Here is a 22,750-nt window from a genome sequence, read left to right as displayed (position 1 = left end):
AAAAAAAAAAAAAAAAAGCTTTTAAGTTTACTAAACCAAGCACACTCAGGCACAGAGGCTATGAAGTGGTGGAGCACTCGCAGAGTGACAGTACTTTCTCCCTTTGTCGAATTGCTACAAAGTCCTTTCTCATTACACAAAGCAGAGTCAGGACTCCACTGTCAAAAAAATCACTGCTGAAGAAGTCTGAAATGGGTTCTCACTCTTCAAGCGGTTACAGGGACCAGTTCCATGTGATTTGTCAGCTTCCTCTGTTAACATCAAGGAAGTCCTGAGCACCCTTAATGCTGTGAAAATAATCAACCTGTGGTAAGAGATCACATTGCTGGTGGAAGCATTAGCTATTTTCACACAGGTGGTCCTTACCAGAGATATGTATATCAGAGTACCTCTGATATAATAGCACCCGGTTTAGACCAGCCATCAGGAAGAAGCCACTTTCACACAGGAAAAATTATATGGTGCCCAGTGCAGCAGTTGTCTCAGGAACAAAAAAACCCCAACAACCAGCAAAAGCCAGAAGCCATCAGACGACGTTGTAATGATTCAGGCTTGGAATCTTGTTTATTAAACTTCAGTCTCACTTGAGAACTGAGGGAAAAACATTTTTCCTCCTTCCAGGTTCACTACAGATATCCACAGAATACCAGCATCAAGTGTTCTAGATATAAAACTGATGGAACGCTAGCTGGTCCATAAAGGGTTGCACCAAGTTGTCTGTAGCAAAGTAAAAAACTAGCCCAAAGGTTATGGAGATTGGAAGCGCTGGTAAGGCCTTCTTAAAGATGGCAAGAAGCAGAAGTGTAAGGCACAGACCCTGAGGGGAAGAAAAAAAACCACAAAACACCACAAATAAAAACACAGCAAGAAATCAGGGAACTTGGACAAGCAAAGTATTATATATATATAAACACTAACACCACAGAAATACAAGATACAGTTAATGCATTCCTAAACTAAAGGTATAAGTGATGGATATAGAGCCAATGAAATTCACAGCTGAAGCCCTCATCAGTTTTCAGTCAGGCCACCAAATAAACAAATTCTAAAGAAAAAGCGTAGCAGTTATGACTTTGTCTGTGATGAACAGAGAAACCATCCCTATTATTACGTTATACTCACAATTAATATGGCGACGAAACATGCTAAAGTTGTATTCCAGTCCCCACTTGCTGTTGCAGAGGCTTTGCCAACAAGGACACTGTAGAAAATGAAGTCTCCTAAGCCTAGCTTTACTCCTCCTGCAAAGGTGAATATGTGGCAGCATTAGTATCAGACAGTCGACTAATACTACGTATCAGTAATTGTCAGAGAATAATACAGATCTACATCAAGTATCAACCAGACCTGCTAACAAGAACATTTCATTTTCAAAACACGTACCATTCCTAAATCGAGTGATAAATTCTTGTGAAATAAGATAGCCTGGAAACATTACACCACTTCAATCATCCTATAATTAGAATTTCTCTATATTCCTGGTCTCCTGCACACACACATGCAGTATATACAAACTCAGATATTTGTAATTACATTTCCTGGGGAGAAGTCCACTTTTGGTTGTCATGTATTTGTCATGTCAGAATATTTAATTCCTTCAAGCTGAACCAAGGGAGGGGGAAAACAAATACGTCACTTGCAGATGATGATGGTTTTACCAGTAAGAAACCTACAGCCAGTAAGATATTCCACTGCCCCCTCTATTTTCCTACAGAACTCTTACTAGGGTGTTTCTAAAAAGCATTTGCGTGCACTTACAGACTATATCACAGAGCCAAAAAATCAACATATTTAGTCAAAGATGCAAGGTTTAGGAAAACTCGTGAGTTAACGTCTTACTCTGTTAAATAGTAATCACCATCTTAGCAACAATTCTGGGAGCATAATACTCAATTATTTCTGCAAACAAAATAACAAAGATTTCCTGAACACCAGTTCACTTTTCTGAGCTTTTTGTCCAAGATATTAAGGCAGAGGGGCCAACATCAGGTCATCAGCTCTTTTCACGTGGGCTATCTTTGTCACCTGATTACAGTCCAGTCCAAAACTCGCTTTAGAGTTCTGAGAGGAACTCAGGGCATCAAAACAGATGAGTATGCCTGGTTATCATTGGGAAAAAAGAAAAGCAAAAAAGGAAAAAAAAAAAAGAGAAAACAAAAAAGGCAAACCCTTCTCTTTCAGCAGGCCTCCAATATATGGTCTAGAACAGTGCATTCACAAAGGGGTGTTAAGCACTAAAACACCCTTTAATTGCTGCAACAAAACTTGGATGCTTGCTTTCAGCATGACAGAACAGTAAGCAAAGGCAACTGCTACATAACTCTTTCCACACAAGCAAACTCTACAGATCTTTAATAACCCCTCCAAACTTCTTGTAAGCTAATGCTGCCTGACAAGTCTGACTGGATCACTGCACATCTGTCATTACTATTTGCTGTAGGAATACAGGAAGGAGAAAATTATTCCTCTGGCCAGACAAGAGTTTTAGTTAACCAGTTAACTAAAATAGCCCAATTCCTAAATTTTTTGCATCTTAGTGTTATTTTTCTAAGCTCTACAAATGAAAATGGATTTGTAACACACCCTGAACTTGAAATTCTGGAGACGAAGTAAATTCTAAAATTGTTCTTAAAGTAGAAGTCTCTATTTTTAAACAGAGGAGCACCTGAGAATCAGAGGAAGCAGTTGCACCTGCCAAATATGTCAGCATCACATGCGAGAGCAGTTTATCAGGCAGGCAGACCCTAATCTGAGAGCTTTGCAAACCTAACACCGGTTTAAACTCCAACTTGAAATCATGATTCTGTTAAAACGGGTATCTGAGTATTGATGTCACGTGCTCTCCAAAGATACTGCACCTCAGCGAGATGCTGGAGAAAAATAAGCAAGCCCAGGGTGTTCCCCATTTGTTTCAGTCCCCAACTGGGTTTTAAGTAAGTATTGTGCAGTGGATTATAGCCCTTTAATCTTGAGGCAAAATAAGTTAACGACTCCATTTACAGGCCTAAAATCCAAAAGAGGTGATACATGGCACAACACTCTGAAAAAGACAGAAGCTGATGCAACTGACTGTACAGTGGTCTGAAAATAGCTTGTGCTATTAGAGTTTTGAGTCTGTGTATCAAACAGAAGATCAGTTTGGCCAACATTACTCACTCTTGCACCAAACCCAAAAGCTAACAAAAAGCAACCCCATCTATTTCTGCGGGGCATGTCAGTATTGAACATGAGCAAGAGCAGCTCTTCAGCTTGCTATCAGCTCACTGTATCCATGCAGCCAGGATGACTAAGACTAACTAGCTTCAGATTTACCAAGTCTTTCAGACACAGTACTCCATACTCACGTTCTTCGGGGTCTTCACTGGTTTGAGAGTTACTGGGTAGAGCCTGGACAGCAGCACGCGATTCAGGTGTGGATTCAATGGGTCCTATTCTATTGTCTCTTTGTTGCTGCCATTCCTGACTAAAGCCACCGTCATCTGCTTCAGCGTCTTCATTCTGAGTCTGGTTTGCCGGAGCTCAAAGGAAGAAAGGCATTTAAGGTCTACTTCAAAAATGTGTCTCCTGAAACGTGATAACCTCTCCACATGTAAGATCATAGAAGAATGGGGGGAAAAAGGAGGTATTGCATAATATTCAGTGACATCTAACATTGGCATACACCATTACAAGACATTCTCACTTAGGATTTTAGCACTTATATAAACATTCAGGGGTCAAAGCGTACTCTGCAGTCACAGCACCAACATTTTGTACTTGCTAGTATTCAGGAGTACTTCAATATAACCAAGTGGAATTTCCATGGTGACCTAATTTAAAGATTACAGTTGAAGGAATAAATCTCTCATCTAATATTTCATTAGCTTCTTTAGGCACTGTTGGCAGCTTTATTTTCCAGTAAAATAGAAAACTTTACTGAAAGTTACATATACACACAAACACACCTTCAAGCACGTAAAATTCAGAAACTCTGCTCTGCTTTAATAATACACGTAAACAAACCAACCTCATGTTTCTGAACACTAGCTGCATAGCCAAGAGGGCCAGGCACATTTCTGTTTAATACACATATAAATGAGTTCGCGTCATCCCAACCTGACAAGCAATTGAGCTCAATCAACAGTTGTCTACTGAGCGTCATTTCACCACCAACACCCTGGATCCCAGACAAATGAATGCAAGAACATTAACTGCCCAAAAAGTGAGCAATTTTTGAAGTCCTGACAGATTCATCATTCCTAATGAGGCCTCCATGCTTTCACCCTTCTACAGCAACCAGGACACATAGAATGCTAAAAGACAAGTCTCCATAAACATGTATTCCAATAAAAAGACAACGATGAAGGCTTGTCAAATTAAAACTCACCTTGTTTATCGTAAGTGGAGTTTTTGGAAGCTTTCCGTTGGGCTTCTTTACCTTCCTCAGCCATGTTCACTAGCCATATCATCGTTGCTATTAAAAAAAAACCCACAGCATCGCTAATCACATCCTCAAAAGTATGCAATTCTGAGACAGTGCTGGCATCAATCCATCTTTTTTTTTTTTAATATAACTATCTTTTGCAACAGGCAATTTTACTCTCATTAAAGCACAGTAATACCTGGAACACTGCCAGTACCAGCTACAACGTGCACTTACAGCGTTTGGTGAATAAGTTTTATTCTTACTAGATGTTGAAAAAACTTGCAACAGCTGTTGCCAGAGAGATTACTTCTATGTATGAGGCACACACTGAAAACCTGAATCAATGATTTCTTCATTTTTTTCCATTAATCAGTTCTTTCATCTGCAAGTAAATAGATCTATTAGGACTGGTGCTGAGGTAACTTCAATTCAGAGGCAGAATCTGCATCCAAGTTAATTGTTCTCTGCCCCCACCATCACAAAGAATTCTCCAATCCAGAGGAAATGAAATGTCGTCACACTTAAATGGTGGGTTTTAATTCAAGTTTGTGGTTTCTCAGCATTATCCTCTCCTCCCACAAAACAGAACAACAGGCAGCTGTGAGTAGTATCAGTAAAACCCAGCAAGAATGACAGATAAAGAAACCCCTCCCCTTTCTCCAATGTAAAATTGACCCTGAAGTAACCAGTCAGTCTACAACACATCACCTGCTTTACAGGCATCATTACTTATGATTAACCTATTTCACTGTTTACCCACATGATTACAGCAGCTACCAACATGGAACTTCAGAAACAGTGGGATTACGTACTAATTGACACACAGAACATAACAGCAATTTGCTTTCAGTAGATTTTTCACAACAGTGGGGAGAAACAACCTATCAAAAAAAGACAAACTCTAGAGAAAATATTTCTGTAAATGAATCTCTTGCTGGCAATTTCTCCCTTTCCTTCCAGCAACACACAGGTTATTTAAACACTGAAAGCTGGCAAATATTTTCTAAAAACAAGGGCTCGTTTTGAATAGGCTTGATTTACAGCCTACTGACATACTGCTTTGGCCAAAACAAGGTCTATTACCTCTTTTCCTGTTCGTATTTGGTAAGAAAACATGCTGGGTTTTATCTTGAAAGATCTTAGCCAGATGATGTTCCACATTTTTGAGTCAACAGCAAAAGGAAAACCGAGACCCAAGTAAACAGGCTAAGAATTCCAGCTGACGAGCATCACGTTAAAACAGAGATAAATGAGAATAATCACTTCAGCAGAGTGGGTGGTTGTTAGTATTTAAATATTTAATGAAATATACTTACAGGAGTAAATAAGTGCTGGGAAGAGAGTTTCATTTCTCTCTTGAGCTGTTTCAACAAGCATACGAAGAGGACCTTTAGGACACAGGACAGCAATCAAATCTGGAAGGAAGAACAAACAGATCTTGCATCACTGCAGGCGTACTTCAAAGAAGTACGTGTACGTATAGTGTTTCTATAACACTAGCAGAGACTGGTAAAAAGATAAAATGCTACCCTGAACAGAGAGAGTCATTGGTCACAAGTCAGTATCCTACAGGAATGCTTTTTAATATTCACAGTTGTACAACCTATTTTACATATTACAGTAATATGGATACAAAGTTTAAAAAATGTGATGTTCCTCACTTAAGATATTACACAACTGCAAATGCATCTGTGCCTGTATGTTGATCTGCAAGTTGAAAGCAAATAATTCACGGAAGCCACTATCCCAATAACATCTTGGAAATACCCAAGCTTGCTTTCTATTATCAAAGCTTTTCTTAACCCAAGTTTGATGCTAAAACCTGTGATTTTAAGATCACAGGAGAGGCATACATAACTTCCATGAAGTAGGCATGAATGCCAATTTATTCTCACTTAAAGAGAAAAAAAAGTGAATGTGCAGGTGAAGAGAAAAAAGAAAACAGGTTTATTAAGCATTGCAGAAACATGCTGTGTTTGCATAGATTTGAGAGGTGTTCGAAGTATATTTAGCATAAGAAAAAAAAAACCACAGCAGCTTTTTGTTGCTTCCCTTGATTCTTGTTCATGGGACAGTATATGAAACTCTGTGAACAAGTAAAAATTAACTGAAAAGCAAGCATTTACAAAGCAGGAAGACTGTATAAGTTACTCATAGAAGTCAAAGCACGGCATGAAGAAAAACTGATCTGTCAGATGCTCCATTTGCTTTCTTACCTGAATGTTAACGGTTTGTTAAAGAAATTTGGAACCCCACAACCAACCAACCTCTGCTACTTTTCCCTTATCTTGCGTATTTGGACAGAAAGCTGTGCCATTTACATATTAACCTCACTACTATCTTTCACAGTTGTCCACTCACTTCATGTCTTTAAATTCACTCGAATCAAAATCTGCCACAGAAAGGAACAGCTTACTTGTCAGGAACTGTATGTTGCACAGAGTAGTCCTGCACCTGAGCTAACCATTCTAGCTGGTCCTTTGAGTAAAGAATTTTTAGCATGGGGTCAAGGGGCTTAGAAACTTACCTCCTCTTTACTCCAACCAACCAAATTATGGTCTTGGAATATGACCTAAAGAATAATTCCATTTGGTAATCACCAAAGGTATGAAGGCTGAATGCTTGAAATACTCAGATTTGTTCCAGTCATACAAAGGGTAGAAGTGGGGAGCGGGGGTATGGGAAGGTTTTAAGATCCATGAACATACACACAAGGGACATTTTTCCTCCCTCTGAAAGAAAAGGACACCTAAGGAGTATAATCACATTTTACTGACGCCTGCCCTTCTAAACTGGACAGGTTGTCAGTCTTTATAGTTATCAGTGGCTTTCAGAGTACACACTCATCACACCTACATGCTTCCAAGAAAACTCAAGTTATGAGCACATCTTCATGCATACTCTTAGCTGTGAAGTTTTAATTATGTCTGAGTAACTAGATTTTAGTCTTTCCTGGGAGGTAAATCAGTATCTGGGACGTAGCATGATCTTCTTACCAAAAGTGTCCAGTGCCCCCTAAAGCTTTAAGAAAAAACTACATCTAGGTATCTCAGTCATTCTGAAAAAGCATAATATGCAATAATTCAAATGATTTTATTTTTATTTAAAAAAAAAATCAAGGAAACAGATCTTACAACTATACCTTCTCAATGTAAAATTAGTTTGAGCAATGAAAACTGCCTTTAATCCTTCCTTGCTTCCTCCTCATTATATTATTAGACATGCACCAGGGTGCAGTTTCTATGTCCACAAAGGTCAGCAATTCATAAACTGGGCAGATCTGCATGGGTATGGGACTGCACCCAAACAAGATCCTAAATTCTGAACATACAATAGCTTCTAAAGATTCCTGAGGAAAATGAGAACTCAAAAGCTCTCCACCTTCATAAAAGAGATCAAAATGGCAACATAGGTCTCTTATCTCCTCCCCTCTTGAATTACTTTAATTCTCCTCCTCAAAGGATCTAGAGAGTCTAGAAAATGAAGGAAGATGGCATCACAGTCCCATCAAGGACTTAGATGCAGGGCACTGATTTTGGTTTAGATCAGTCCTTACGATCTTATTTCTGAAGTCTGTAAACACACAGTCTTATCCACTACTTTGGATAATACCCCACACACATTTTTTAATTATCTTTTTTTAAGGTCTAGTCAGGCATACAAAAAATGAGAACAGAAGAAATTCCCACCATAATATCTGTCACTATGCCTTGCCCCAGACCTTACCGTACACTGAAATGACAGCCAGGATAAGCCACGCAGTCCATTCAGGAAGGTACTTAATGAACACCAAGGCCATGAGAGCGCTTATCATAATGAGATACGCCTGCTGGAGCCGAAGCGGACCTTTCCAGTGAATACAAATCATTCCCACAACACCAAAGTTCCAGATCATGAGGGCCACTGTAATGTAGTCCATGGAAACGTTATAGGTCTTAAAAACCTCTCTAAAAAACATAAAATTGAAAAGAATATGGACTTCATTTGCTAAAAACAACAGAAAATTTACAGAGGCAAGCTTCAGAATAGATTTTTTTTTTGTCATTTCCATATTCAATGTAGCAGCACAAATGTACAATTCTATCTCCAATTAGTACTGAACTATTCTTCACAAAGGGGATAATTTTACCAGTGTTGGCTCCACACCAACTCTTTCACCTTTCAGAAAATTTTCATTGATGTTCTAGCTCCTCAGTCAAAGCAGAAATTGGAAGAAAGGACATCAGTGCAAAATCAGCCAGTTGGCTTATGCTTATGATTTTTTTAAAAACTAAGAACTTATCTGTGAGGTTATAACAGCTCTTAAAAGGCATGCAAACAGATCCCTTTCTACTTACCTGCCGCCTGTGGGATGGAAACACTTTGCTAACTTCAAAGTAAGATATACATGGTTATTCTATTTTATTCTTCACTACAAAATTAAAGTAAAAAGCTTTCTTTTTGGATGAACCATGCCACTTTGTCACACTAAATACTATAAACTAATTAAGACCCTCAATAGCTAATACACTAGAATAAACAAATATGTTGTCACCAAGTTCCAGATGATTTACAGTACCCCAGGGAGAAATGGCTGTTTGCAGATTCTGCCGCCACCAACTCACCAAGCCACTAAGAACCTTGTAATTTACATGATATTTTCCTCCAGGAAACTAGTCTTCCCTAAAGGTCAGCTGACCTTCGAGGTGTACAGTGTTAGCAGTCACATATAATTGGTCTACAAACTCCCTCTTCACTGGACCCGTACAAATGGAAGTCAGCACTGCTGTGAGGCAGCAGGCACAGGCAAAGGACAGCTGAGAGTCAGGAGAGTCGAGTGTCAAGAGAGACTTCAGTCCCTCTACTCACACGTGCTCATGGAAGAGTGCCAGCTCCAACCCAAACCCAGAAGACGTGAACCTGGCAACTTGTTTCTCCACAGCCTGCAGAGCACTCGAGCAGCATGCGTTGCCTTGTATTTCAAAAGCTTTGATTAAGGTTGGAGAAAATACTGACTAAAAAAGGCATCACAGATTGCTTTTGCAGAAATTAGTGACATTTTCTCCCCCTACAGACCAAATTAAATAAGCTGCTTCTTCAGAGAAGCGTATCTGTCATTAAGTGGTACCAAAATATACACACTATAATAATTTCATGGCGTATCTCTAGTTACAAACCCTGCTCAGGCTGCTCATTTTAGAGAATACTGAGTATTATGTACAACTTTTCTTGATGTTTGGATAAAGACATGCTTCCAAAATTGAAAAGAAAAACACTGAATATATTTTGGTGGAAGAGCCGATTCTTTTCAGCCATTCCCACACAAACAGCCTTTGCATATACAGACCACCACCAAAGCCATGATGTAAACAGCTGCCCTTGAGTCATATGGCTATGAAATATTAAGTTATCAGAAGATATACTGACAGAATAAGTTAGTCTATGGAAGATAGCTTATTCTGGTGATGCACGTGATGGACAGCTCCTGCACAATATCAAACGCATTATAAACCCACAAATGTATCTCTTCTATGTGTACTCTATGAAACTATATGAAACAAAAAAAAAATATTGCAATAGCTTACTATCATTCTTCTTTAAGATACAAGGACTAGTTCTAAAATAAATACATACACGCAGCGATACATGAAAAATAGCATACTGCTGCTTCAGTTCACTTACCCCAGGTAGATGAATGAGAAAAAGAAAAGCAGCAAGAGAGAAGAAATGATAAGCCAGCCATGGATCACCTGGGGGAAAAAACCCAAAGGTATCAATACAGACTTTTCTCAGATTTTTTTTCCCCTTGCTATTTTAAATTTAGTATCTACTTAAAACTGATTTTAAGGTTATTTTCCTTCTCATTTAAGCAAGAAAATGATACTCAGATCTTTCTCATCGGTTGTTGCTTAATTCATATTTAGTTTACACACATTATTGTACTTTAAATTACACTTATGAATTTTAAATGCTTTATGGTCTTTCAATAGAAGTTCCATTCAATGAAAACTACTGTTTGTGTATTTTTAGGCCCTTTTGATAACAGTGGCATCATAACATAGCAGAAGTATCCAGCATTACACAGATGGAAAACATGATTCATTTTTCTGCAATTAAAAAGCCTGATCGGATTCCAAATCATTTTCAGAATACAGTTACAGAATTAAATGCTCGAACACAGAAAAACCTTCAGTGCTTATCTGCTGGAATTCAGAATTAGCATGTCATTGACGAATGACCATCTAAGGATTTATAGAGTCTCTATCAATCACCTATACAAATAATCCCTAATTTTGATCTGGCAGCAGATACACACACCCAACAATTTAAAAAAACCCCAGCAGTTCAGGGTTGTACTCAGCAGGGACACACATAGTTAAACTTGGAAACAACAGGCGCTCGGACTTTGCACTGACAGAATTGCATGCCACTCATATATTACTGTGCAAAATTAAAATTAAGATTGAGGACCCCTGTAAATTTGGTAATCTCTGAACTGCGAATGAAACATATATATTTGTCAAAATCCCAGCACAGAATCTTATCTGCAAAACCAGATCCAACATTGCAAGTAGATAACCAGTCAGATGCAATAATCTACAAATTCAAGCTGCATAAGAAATCCTGCTTCAAATAGACATGCTCAGGGCAAAATCAGCAGGTTAATTAGCTATGTATGAACACAGACTAAAGTATTCTGAAACTGTCTAAAAATTGTGTTATAGTAGAATGCATCTAAAGTTACTGTTTTTTAATATTTTGCAAAAATTAATGTAAACATCAAGCCCATACACACACAAACTAAAAGAACCATGTTTACGGGATGCAACCACAAATATCCAGCAAATTAAGAATCCAGTTAGTACAGTTAGTGATTTAGTACATTTAGTCTAATACTAAATTTTCCATAAGCATTTTAAAAATTCTCAGCAATTTCTGAAAAAGTCTTTCTCCTCCTTCACAACCTTCAACCTAATAAAACCTGTCCTTTAACTTGCTGGTCTAACAGATTTGCTTTCCATATTTTCTGGTGTGTTCTCAAAAAGATTTAAGGATTTCCCACATATAATAAGCACGATGCCTGTGAAGATACTGCAGCAAAACTCAGTCATCAAACTGTCACCACTCAGAGCAAGTGGGGGGCTAAAGCTGAAGATTGATAAGTACCTGAAACAGAACCCAACTTCCAAGCAACTTGTCAAGCTACCTACATATCTAAGTAGTGACCTAGCAGAGGAATTTTATTTCTCTGTAAAACTAGTTGAAACCATTTTAAGGAAATGGCAAAAGAAAGCTGTGTCATTTCTTTTAATAACAAGATGACTTCTATCTGTAGTTCTTCTATTTGTAGTAGCAGCTCTTAAACTTTCTTACCAATTAAGAAAATAATATGAAAACTAACATTTCATTCTAGGAAAGAGTAAAATGCTAACAATGTCAAACAGCCAGGCCATAATCCAGCAAATGTTTGCCCCCACTCTGCGTAACTACTGTCAACAATGCTAGAGGAGGTGGTTTTGAGGGTTGACATCAGTTGGCATTTTACACACAGATGTTTGTTTTATGCTCACAGTACTTGTCATTCACTACAGCATTTTCCAAATCACAGGCTTCTTTTCATACAAGCGACTTTTCTGAAGTGTTCCCTGTAAATTTTGGCCAGCATTTTCCTAGCAGCGTACCCTGACAGGTTTGTTGCCTCCTAATTTTCATTCTTCATCTGACATCAGCTTCAACGTTAACTGATCGCTAGTACAGTTGGCTTTGCCTGCTACAACTTGAATGAAAGCTAAGGATTGCAGAATGCAGAGAACTAAAATGAGCTACAGCAGCCAGGTTTTGGTTAGGCAAACTGAAACAATGAAGAACACAGAACAATAAAATACTTTGAAAAGAAACAGCAAATAGAATCACCTTTGAAGATGCTGCTTCTGCTTAGATTCAGGAGCTAGAATCAGGACCATGCTTAACAGGTACAGGAGAAGCATAGGAAGCTAACAACAGTAAAGCTGAAATAGTATTTCATTTCTTCAAAGGAGTTTTCAGACAAAAATCTTGTGAAGATAAGCAAATTATCACTACCAGTTGGAGGCCCAACATTCTTTCATTGTAAATTCCATTCCCCATAATCTGGACTAGATTTTACATGCAGAACTACACGTAAAATAGAATTCAATGGACAGCTAACTACATTTCACAGCATTCTGGTATAGCAGCATAGAAATATTCTGTTATCAATTCTAGAAACAACCTAAATTAATTATTTCTTTTAATTAGCATAAAACATAACTACAGGAAATTTCTGTCGTCTCATCACTCTAATTTTTCAGTACGATTATTTTTGTAAGGAGAACATGCAGTGCTTTGTAAGGTCATGAGGGAAGCCAGAAATGTGAAAAGCTGAGTAAAAACTAGCTGAGGCCTTCAGCACCCGAGGAGAACTGACTGGCTGCCAAGGAAGCTAACTGAAGTACATCGCTTATTTGACTTTGTTAGAATGAACAGAATTGACAGTTTAAAAAGAAAACTTTGTCAGTTCAGATTTAACATCACACTGTGATAAAAGAGAAGATCCGTACTTTAAAAGAAAACCCACTATTCCAAGCTGTATGCAGATTCAGGCAGAAATCACTTTCCCAGTCACTCCATAGATCCCTTGTAAAGGAGTTTCACCCACAGCCATCAAGATCAAAAACATTTTTTCCTCTTGAAAACAGAATAAAGTGGAGCAAAGCTTTGTGCCACTGCACGGATCCCACAGCCTGCTTTACAACTATGAAACAGATTTAAGGTTTTGGTTGCACATTGGGAAGGTTTATTTTCCCAAGGCTTGTCAAATGAGTACTTAAGACTAAAAGACAACCAGGAATTTTCACAAAAAAACTCCTCCCAGGCAGGTGACATTGCAATTATTTATGCCAAGCCTGGACCTGCATAGATTACATCATTTTATTATTGAAGTCTTTCACAAAAGAGCCTTAGAATCCATGTGTTTGCTGTAAGGCTATTGCCTGGCGTGTACAGCCAGGCACCGTGTCAGGAAATTCTATACTAGGGGTAAAGTGGGGAGAGGGGAGCCCTTGAAAAGCCCCTGAAGTCCCAAATAGCTTTCTAATTGTAGGACCAGGTCTGTACTTCATAGTTCTTGGCCACAGGAACATTTCAGTACATGGCACATTTCACAGGAATAGGAAGCAATGCCATCCTAATTCTGACAAAGCAGCCAGCAGTGTCAGCACTGGGCCTTTGCCCCACCGTTGTGTCAACGGAATATTGACCCAGTGAATTGAATCACCAGTTGTTCTACTTTTGCTCACTCATCCTTGACAACCCTTCATTTTGTTCCATTCTCAATGATCTGTACTAATAAATAAAACTAGCACAATTACTCAATTATATTCATACTCACCTTGTAGCACCTGTATTTGTAAAGCACAACCAGGAGTATGGTCATAACAATGATAACGCTGATCATGATGGCGGCATTGAGAATTGAATTCAGGGCTCTCTGTCCTACCGTCTCCGTCTCTTCTGTGAAGGGAGTGTAGATGCTAAAACAACAAAGAGTCAACTGAAACGCCACTGAATGCGCAGATGTTTCCGACACACGAGGCCAATGTCAAATGAAACTGCAGCGATCTTTCAATTCAGAGCAGTACAAGCAACAGTTATTTTCTACTTTGGCAAAATTTGGAAGGCAGCAGAGTATCACACAGGGCAAACTGAGTTAAAAAGAAGTAATACTTTTTGCCTCAGAAGACTTGCCTTTCCTATATTCTTCGAGTACTACTTTCTTCCACTTTGTAAAACAAACAAAAAGTAGAGCTCCACATTGTTTGATACCATTATTCACATGCTCAGAATCATCAGACTATTGCTGCAGGAAGACCTTTATAGGCAGAGCTTCTAGCAGATTTGCAAGGAAAGGTTCCCCAGGGACTGCAGCAAAACAACGTATGGGCACTATTGCCTCTTTCTTAAACAAATACAATGACCTGGGGGAAAAAAAAACTACTTCACTCTGGGGAAGGGGCTGAGAAAACAGCATAAATAAAATCTCAAGAAAAAGGATTCTTTGATCAACAACTCTGAGAGTAAAAAGAACTCTGTGTTTTACTGAAACATTTAGTGACAAGCTTATAGTGTACAAACATTTCAAAGCCAAACACACTTTGAATCATTTTGTCTAAACGTTTTTGCAGCGGAACATTTAGACTGATTTGCTGCAGGTTCAGACAAGTTCGGTGTTCTTTATTTGCCCACTTTCTCTCAGCTCAGCTTTCACTGAAACTGCCTTTTTTTTTTTTTGGCAACATTAATATTTTGCCAGAAAAAAAGAAAAAAATCTATAGAGGAAACATGCCAGGGAAGTTTCTGTAACTGCAACAGAAGTGAACCTTATAAAGCTATCTTCCTCTTGCATTTGAATGTCTTTATCAAACAGCATAGGCAAACCAGAAATTGGCATGTATGTCACTTAATTTAAATGAATAGTTTTTTAACTTCTCCAAAATCTTTGTATTCCAGCAGAGTACAACTGAAATGGCTTTGGCTCAGGATTGAGTTTATTTTATAAATACCACAGGGCACAACAAAGTATTAAAATGAGGACTAGGATTTGAATCAAGCAGTAACAACCAAGGTATTAATCCAACTGGCTGACAAATGTCAACAGTACTGCAAACACCGAGTCTGGTTTCTGGAAAGAATAAAACACATTATCTTTGGGCAGGTGGAGAGTAAAAGGGAGGCAAGAGGGAGTTCAGAGTCCTGAAGAAATGGAGGTTAAATAAAATTATCTGAGTCCACTGAAACGATAGGGGGGGAAAAAACGAATACATACAGTTGTCCATCCTTGCGTGTATAAAAGCTGACAGACTTGATGGTTGCAACAACGACCACCATGCAAAGTGTGACAGGTACAAACAACATAATCACATGTTTCGCCCCATATTTCAGCGTCAGCTCCTCATCTTCTTCTTCGTCTTGTTCCACCACTTGCTGAATGTTGTTCTGTGGCTGCCCATTGGTCTCAGACTCGGGATTGTCATTTCTTCTGCGCTCACTGTTATCATGGCGACGCCTTACGCTGTTGTCATTCTGTAATATGTTAAAAAATGTTCCCTCAGCAAATACCCACGCTCATATTCTCCTACATTAAGCTAAAGAAGATCTTGAGGGGGAAATGTGTAAGATAATATTTGCTGTTGAGAACACTGGCTGCAGCAATGACTTAAACAGTAGTAATTAACTGCATCACATATTTATCAAAAGAATGGGAGCACAGGGTTATGTTAGAAGCATTTATATTAAAACCAGCAGCAGCTGAACGTAGGGCTGGTTGCATCTAACAGCCCACATCACCCTTAAACAGAATTTTAAAAGCTGAATAAAGACAGTTTTTCCCTTGGTCCAAACCACAGCTGCTACAAGGGTGCATGACAGTAGATTACTCACAGCTTGACAAGAATAAACTGTATCTGTTCCTAGAAATAATGCCAAATAGACATTCATGAACCTAACTCCATGGGAATCCCAAGAAAATTTATACTTTCAGTGTTACTCTGACTACAGTATACTAACTAGAATATATATTCATATTGAGTTCCATGAGGTAGTGTGTTCACACATTTTTAGCAAAAAGGATGACACAGGAACGGTGATCAAACTCAGGTAATTCTCAGTTTTTATACTGAGACTTGACCCCAAAGTTTTAGAGTGATGAGCTAAGCATGCAGATTCTCCCTCCTTTCCCAAGGACATTACTGCAACCCTTTTCCCTGACCCTGAAGGAATTCTACCACCCTTGTCAACAAATACGGAAGAGCCTCCCAGCCTTCCTCATACTGTTACATGAAACAGCCAGGGTGTAATTCAAACTCAAGGACAGGGTAAACTTTCAAAGGAATTAAGATTAACCACAAGCAAAAACACAAACTAGGAACAGCACCTACAAGTAAATGATCAGGCCTGCACCCCTCCTGTTGTCACAAACCTGCTGCCCCCTCTCCGAATAGCCCCGGCAGCAAGGAGCATTCAGCCTTTCCTACGTTGGGTGCACACGCAGAGAACACAACAGGAAAGTGACCTACTCTATGCTGGGGAGGGGGGACGTTTTACAAGGGCCTGTAGTGACAGGACAAGGGGTAACAGGTTTAAATTGAAAGTGAGGAGATTTAGATTGGATATCAGGAAGAAGTTCTTCACAGAGAGGGTGGTGAGGCACTGGCACAGGTTGCCCAGAGAAGCTGTGGATGCCCCATCCCTGGGAGTGCCCAAGGCCAGGCTGGATGAGGCTTTGAGCAACCTGGTCTAGTGGAAGGTATTCCTGACCATGTCAGGGGGGTTGGAACTAGATGGTCTTGAAGGGCCTTTCCAACCCAAACCAGTCTGTGATTCTATGTTTCATTTGTTCTACATTGCAAAAAAGAAACAAAACCATTTTATGTTTACCAGTCACTCTAAACAAGCCCTAAAATGCAACAGTTTATATAACCTACTTTTTTTTTTTTTTACTGTATTACATGTCCAAAGACAATGCTGTACTGTTCCCACTCCCTCCACTCAAGAGGTTTAACATTAAGAGATGCAACACAAATATTTTTGATTCCTTACATACAAAATAAATCTCATTTCTTCAGAATTACTTCATTTATAAACAGTTCAGTTTGAGAAAGTGCACTCAAGCTGCTTTAGATTAAAACGTACAACAAACTGAAGGAAGATAACTTTTAAGTATCACTCAGATTGCTCTAGACATAAGATAGGGCATTGAGAATAACCTAATGTATTTCTGCTTAAGTACTCTTACACAGATAATTTTTTCCTTAAACATGCAGCATTAAAGCCTCATTACCTGTTCTTAAGAGCATTTCCAAACATTTCTCATCGACTCACTGCAGTTTTTTGGTAAATCAAGTGCAATTTTGGAGATTCTTTGTACGGAATTTTCCCAGCCCCACCCTCAGAATAAGATACGATGTTAAGCACACACGCGGGAACCCCGCACCATGGGCTTTTCAAAAGCACTGGAAGTGATTAGGAGTACAAGTCCCTGGACTTTGAACTGCAAACACTGACACTGCTAAAACCTTAGCTGAAGCTCTACAACTTCCCGAACTCGTGAAAAATTTGCTTTTACAAAACATTACAAAGTAACAATACACATCAAATGCTTTGCCCATTTATTCCTTTTTTGTCGTATCCTCAGGATCAAGTTCCTCAGGGTTTCAAGAACTGCCCTCCAAAAAATTTGCTTTATTTTTCAATAAGGAAACTGAGTATGAGGAATATAGAAAGGAAAAATGTCTTAATTAAGCAATTAAAAAAAGCAGATCACCAGATTTTTAGAATTAAGGTTTTAACCTTAATTTGAGTTTAGTATCACTAACTTAAAGTATGCCCTGATAAAGCTTTTGGGTTCAATATTATTTCTTACTAAATGATTCATTATAAACCACTTGGCATTTTGCATAAAGTCCTTACTGAAAGTCAAATAGAAACAGGAATATGGGAGAATACAAATAAAGAGATTGGGAGAATGCAAATAAAGAGATTATGTTTAAGTATTTAATTGGCTGCAACTTAACCTTTTTCTATATATAACATTTTTCACTTGATAGTGAAAATTCTTTATTTCTCTCAGTCTCCAACAAGACAACAATAAGTTTACCTTTCTACATAAACTGCCTAAGATGACCATCAGTAAGTCACGCTACACTGGAGATGATCAGAGCCTTGGAACACCTCACAACTAAAGCAGACCTGGTATTTAGGTTTCAGAACACTTGCAGAGTATGTTGCTCTTTCTCTGCTCTGACAGCACGAGGGAGCACTTACCCCTGTCTTTGGCACAGAAATGTAAGAAGTAAAATAAAAATCTGCAGCCTTGCAAAGCAAACACAAAACAGCAAAAGGAAAAGCCTGATTAACTAGCACATCGCTCAAAAAAAAACGCAAAATCAAACATAAAGAGGAAAATAGAAGAAACTAGACCAATGTGCCATTCTAGTCCCTCCATGAGTTAGGAACAAAGGCACAATCACAAAATGCCTTTACATATTAAAACACACTGCACAAAAACCAGATCAGCATCAAGAGAGCCAAGAGTTACTCTCATTCGCTGTTAAAATGAGAAAAAAAGCTGTCCTTTTAGGCTAGTGAAGTGTAGCTAAACGTGACATGCGCGTACCCCGCTGCTTAAAAGAACAAAGTGCACTCGTATCCTACCTGATCAGTATTAAACAGAGCAGAGGCCACGGACTCTTGCTGAAGTGGAAGCAAAGGAACAGACTCTTCACTTTCCTCAGACATAGTTAAAAGTGAAAATTCTGAAGCTAAAAAGTCAGTAACACCTGTTGTAACACCGTAAGCAAACGTAAGTTACGAACTACCCGCTTTCAGGAGAATAAACAATATCAAAAGCAAATGATAGGGTGGTGGTTTTTCCTATCAGGAAAATAGTTAATAGCAAACCCAGAGCAATGCTCCTGAATGGAGATAAAAACCAGCATATTTGATAAAAAGGTTTGAGTTATTAAATCCAGATTTATACATCAGGAGCAGATCCCCTTGCTTGACAGTGGCACAGACTTCGTCAGCTCTCACATACACCAATGATGTTTAAAGGTCGTTAGAGAGTGACAGTGAAGACTGGGGTGAACCCCTGGGGCGTGACTGGGAGAAGAGACTGCAGGTGCTGAGTGGTTTCACAGGCTGACTGTCAGCCACAGAAGCCAGACACACTGAAGTAGGAAAGGAATTTTGTACACATGTAGAAAACCAAAGCAGATGCGCGTAGGGGAGAAGAATCATTACAACTAAATATTGAAATGACACCAGGAGTTAGACTTAAACACGGAAAGAAAACGCACGAGCAGTAGTCATTCATCGGTAGAGCCTGTCAGTGAGAAGTAAACAGAACCATCCGTCACCCACTGCCGGGAAGGAGCATCACCAAGTTACCCGAAGGGATGGTGAGCCCACATCTTATCACTGCGCTCTGCCTTCTTAATCTGGCAGAGCTGTTTAATAAAAGTTAATCTCTCACCTGCACAAGATGAAAAGAAACCTTTTTCATTCCCTCTGAAGGAAAAGCATAAAGGATGCAGTAGGAAAGCTTCCACTTTCCTATTTTTATTAACAATTTTTATAATCAGTAAGGTCTTAAGTCAGACTGACTTCTTAATTTAAAAATAAATTTTCAAATCAGGATGCTGATCTAAGATAAGTTGTTTTTTCCAAAATTCTACTTAAACCACTGGATTGTATAGAATTAGAGCAGGGATCAAAACATTTTCTTTAATCACTTCCATAAACATGGCTTCAAGTGGCCCAGCCTCACGTGAGCATTTCTGTATCATAAGGAAACCCGATCTTCAAGAGCTACAGCAGGAACAAAGAACTGAGCATGGCAAATCCAAGAGCCTGAGCACCACACCCCAGTAGGCCATTAAAACCCGGTTTTACCAAAACCCAAGCAGTACAATGAGCACAGTTGTAGCAACAATTACGCGCTTAAGGCCTTTCAAAGCAATCATCCACAGTTTTGTGGTTCGATTTCTTCCTCTCGCCCAAAACCTCAAGAGAGCACCTTGACAATTATTCACAAGTAAGACAGTGCCAACAGCAACAACAAAACCAAGGCTTCAAGCTCTACCTGGACTAAAGTTAACTCTGTGACTGAGAAACCTGTGAAGCAAGCAGACCACAGCCAGGTTAGCTCAAGGAAGCTAAATCTCTAAACACTGACTCTAAGGGGTCAATGTTTGGCATGGGAGCATCCCACCCCATTTTCTTATTTTTCTTGAGGGTTTGGTCACTCCAACACCACTTTACACTGGGAGAAGTCTTATCTGCATATAAAATTGAATTTGGAATATCAGCTACTTTACAGATTATTTCTTTTGGCTTATCACCACAACAGTCCAGATAGAGAAAACTACTCCCAACAAACAGATTTCTAGAGTTCTGAACTGTATTTTCATCCACACCCACCATTCATCCCGACTTAACTGCTACCAGGTAATAGAACTGTTACATACGGTGTTGCTGAGGTGGTTATCGGGGAAGTTTTCTGTCAGCTGCCCGTGCTGAAACTGGGGTAAATGTGCAGACAGTTCTGTCATTGGGGCTGTCCTCTGGAAATCACTTATTTCTACACAAAACGATCTTTCCTCTGGAGATGCTGAAAGGAAAAAGATGTGTAAAAAGCCTTTTTTGTTATATAACCAAGTTCTCCATTCCCTTCCTACCCCTATTTTTAGAGTTCACATAGACCACAGAGAACCAATTTCTCTCTACACCATGACACCGAGCTGTATCACAACCTAAGAGGTCGTAATAGGGATCTGACAACATAAAAGTAAGAGCATCTAGGAGTTATCAAATTGGTTCATCAGACACAGAAGTAAGCAAGCAACAAACTAATAATCCAAAACAGTTCTCCATTCCTTCTCGTGCAACAAACAAGAAGCACTGCACGCTTGCTCAGAGCACAACTTTCATGGTTTTTTCTCAGGGGAGTACAGTTGCTCCAAGTTGTTGAGGTTTGGATTACTGATAAGCTCAAGGGCAATCCTCAAGGGAAGATGTCTGAGTTAACGCTTGATCATGTAAAATCTGGACATATCTTTAATATTGTAATGCCCTAAGAGTGACCTAGAGCTACACAACACGGTGTTTCAGCTGAACCTCGAGAACTAACGTGCATTCTTCTCCCGTAGTGGTAGGTTTTACATATCATCCAAATGTACATCACCACGCCATGTGCTTGTAACAGCTTTATATGTTCCTCCATCAAAAAGTCACATACTAACATTTTCCTACGCAGACAATGATACACCATGTGCTCCATAACAAAGGAGGATAAGGCAATACAGGGGAAAGAGGAAGAAGGGTGATGTAACTACCTACGTTTCAGAAAAAAAATGTAATTTTAAGAAACAGTGAGTAGGCCTAGAGAAGTCACTGGCTTGGTTACACAAAACACAGGGAAGTGAACAAACTGCTGCCTGAAGGGTGGAGTGCCAGTCCCCACTTCCATCCCAGTGGCTCCTGCTCCTAACTAAAATGGAAGAAAACAAATCCGGGAGAAAAAAAAATATAAAACAAAACCCACACCAAAAAAACCCAGACCAACAATATTTTTCTGCTGTTTCAGTACACTCAACTGATGTATGGAGAGATCTCACAAAACTCATCCAAGGGAGGATGTCACAGAGCAAAGCCCCTCGCTTTTGGCAGCAGCAAGCCACAAGCACCTCAAGACAGCATCTTACTTAAAGAGGGAGTTAAGCTTATTTTCATACATACTCTGGTGCAGAAGCTGTTTCTCTAGTTAGAAATAAATATGTATCTTGCAAGACTAGTGCACAGTGCTTACTAACTTCAGTACGGAAGTAGTTCACCCTAAAGAGCCATTAGGAAGCAACACCAACTTCACAAGTCTAGTGGGAGCATGCAAAATGTTTGAAAGAAGCAAACAACGTAGCATTCACTAGAATGACTCTCTTCAATGTTTGTAATTAAAGATAAAGCACATCTAACTTAAAATATAATTAAATGTAAGATTAGAGGAAAATAAATAGGCATTACTTTGCTTTAACTTTTAAAGTTTTTTCTCTAAATCTTGGATTGGGGTACCGAATATAAACAGTGTTGTTTTAAGGCTGGTACCTGTAAAAATTCTCAGTGACAGGGCCACCACAGAGGAAAAACCCCAACCCACAAAATCCTATTTAAAGACTGGCAGAAAACTCCACCACAAACTCACCAAACAAAAAACAGCTACTGAGAAGCAGAGAGAAACTGGTGACAGGGAGGAGTAACTGGTGGAAGGGTTGCCTGAATGAGTGTTTAACAGGCCTCAGCGCTTACTGTTTTAACAAAACATCTCCTTTGAAAAACCTGAGAGCACAGAAAATGGATGCAGGACATCTTCCCAAACAACTTTATTTTCTATTTTTAAATAAACGAACACGCCCAAGTTTGAAATTTAACTATGAATGAATGCCATCTGTAGGTGAACTGTGCCTAAGCAGACACAAATTAAATTTTTACTTGTTTTACCTGAAAACGGACTCACCAAAACATTTTTCTAATGTAGCTGTTTAATATTAAAACCGCCTGTCTAAAATAAATTCTTCTTTGCTTCCTCTGCCTTTCCTTAGCGAGGACAACAGGAGTTACAACTGTGGTTTTCACGCACTTACGCTGAGCCTACTGGGCAGAGGTAGCACCACAGGCGAGCTCCATCGTGTTTCCTACACTCCGAAGAGGAAGAAACGCGAGTATCGGCCTCGCCCCGAGCCGAAGCAGGCTCAAACACCCAGGGCCCCCTCGCCCCTTCGGCCGCAGGCGGGGCAG

The 22,750-nt window shown here is 39.2% G+C and overlaps 1 protein-coding gene across 2 annotated transcripts; it reads right to left on the bottom strand.

Annotated features, from left to right (window-relative positions):
* Window positions 1-299: 299 nt before the first annotated feature.
* PSEN1 (presenilin 1) lies at window positions 300-20,573 on the bottom strand. 2 transcript variants are annotated; one of them, XM_010151907.1, is made up of 11 exons: window positions 20,428-20,573; window positions 18,614-18,652; window positions 15,228-15,484; window positions 13,794-13,935; window positions 10,067-10,134; window positions 8,132-8,352; window positions 5,722-5,820; window positions 4,367-4,453; window positions 3,345-3,518; window positions 1,123-1,241; window positions 662-817 (listed from the first exon to the last, which is right to left on the bottom strand). In XM_010151907.1, exons 1-11 carry the CDS (start codon window positions 20,509-20,511, stop codon window positions 662-664), a joined length of 1,446 nt encoding a protein of 481 aa, XP_010150209.1. In that variant the 5' UTR covers window positions 20,512-20,573. The 2 variants fall into 2 exon arrangements, with proteins under 2 accessions (XP_010150210.1, XP_010150209.1); XM_010151908.1 differs by lacking the exon at window positions 18,614-18,652 and having other exon boundaries at window positions 300-817.
* Window positions 20,574-22,750: the final 2,177 nt, after the last annotated feature.

Source organism: Eurypyga helias, unplaced genomic scaffold (assembly GCF_000690775.1).
Source record: "Eurypyga helias isolate BGI_N326 unplaced genomic scaffold, ASM69077v1 scaffold23555, whole genome shotgun sequence".
Lineage (NCBI taxonomy): Eukaryota > Metazoa > Chordata > Aves > Eurypygiformes > Eurypygidae > Eurypyga > Eurypyga helias.
The sequence above is the reverse complement of the archived record's forward strand: the minus strand, read 5'-3'. Positions and strand labels throughout refer to the sequence as shown.

Bases quoted from the DNA above. Each gene is read 5' to 3' on its own strand.
- PSEN1 (XM_010151907.1), bottom strand. From the start codon at position 20,511: ATGACAGAACTGTCTGCACATTTACCCCAGTTTCAGCACGGGCAGCTG. The intron at 15,485-18,613 runs GTAGGATACGAG...AACATATTACAG, and splicing joins CTCTGTTTAATACTGATCAG to AATGACAACAGCGTAAGGCG. The intron at 13,936-15,227 runs GTATGTATTCGT...TTGTTGTTTTAG, and splicing joins ACACGCAAGGATGGACAACT to CATCTACACTCCCTTCACAG.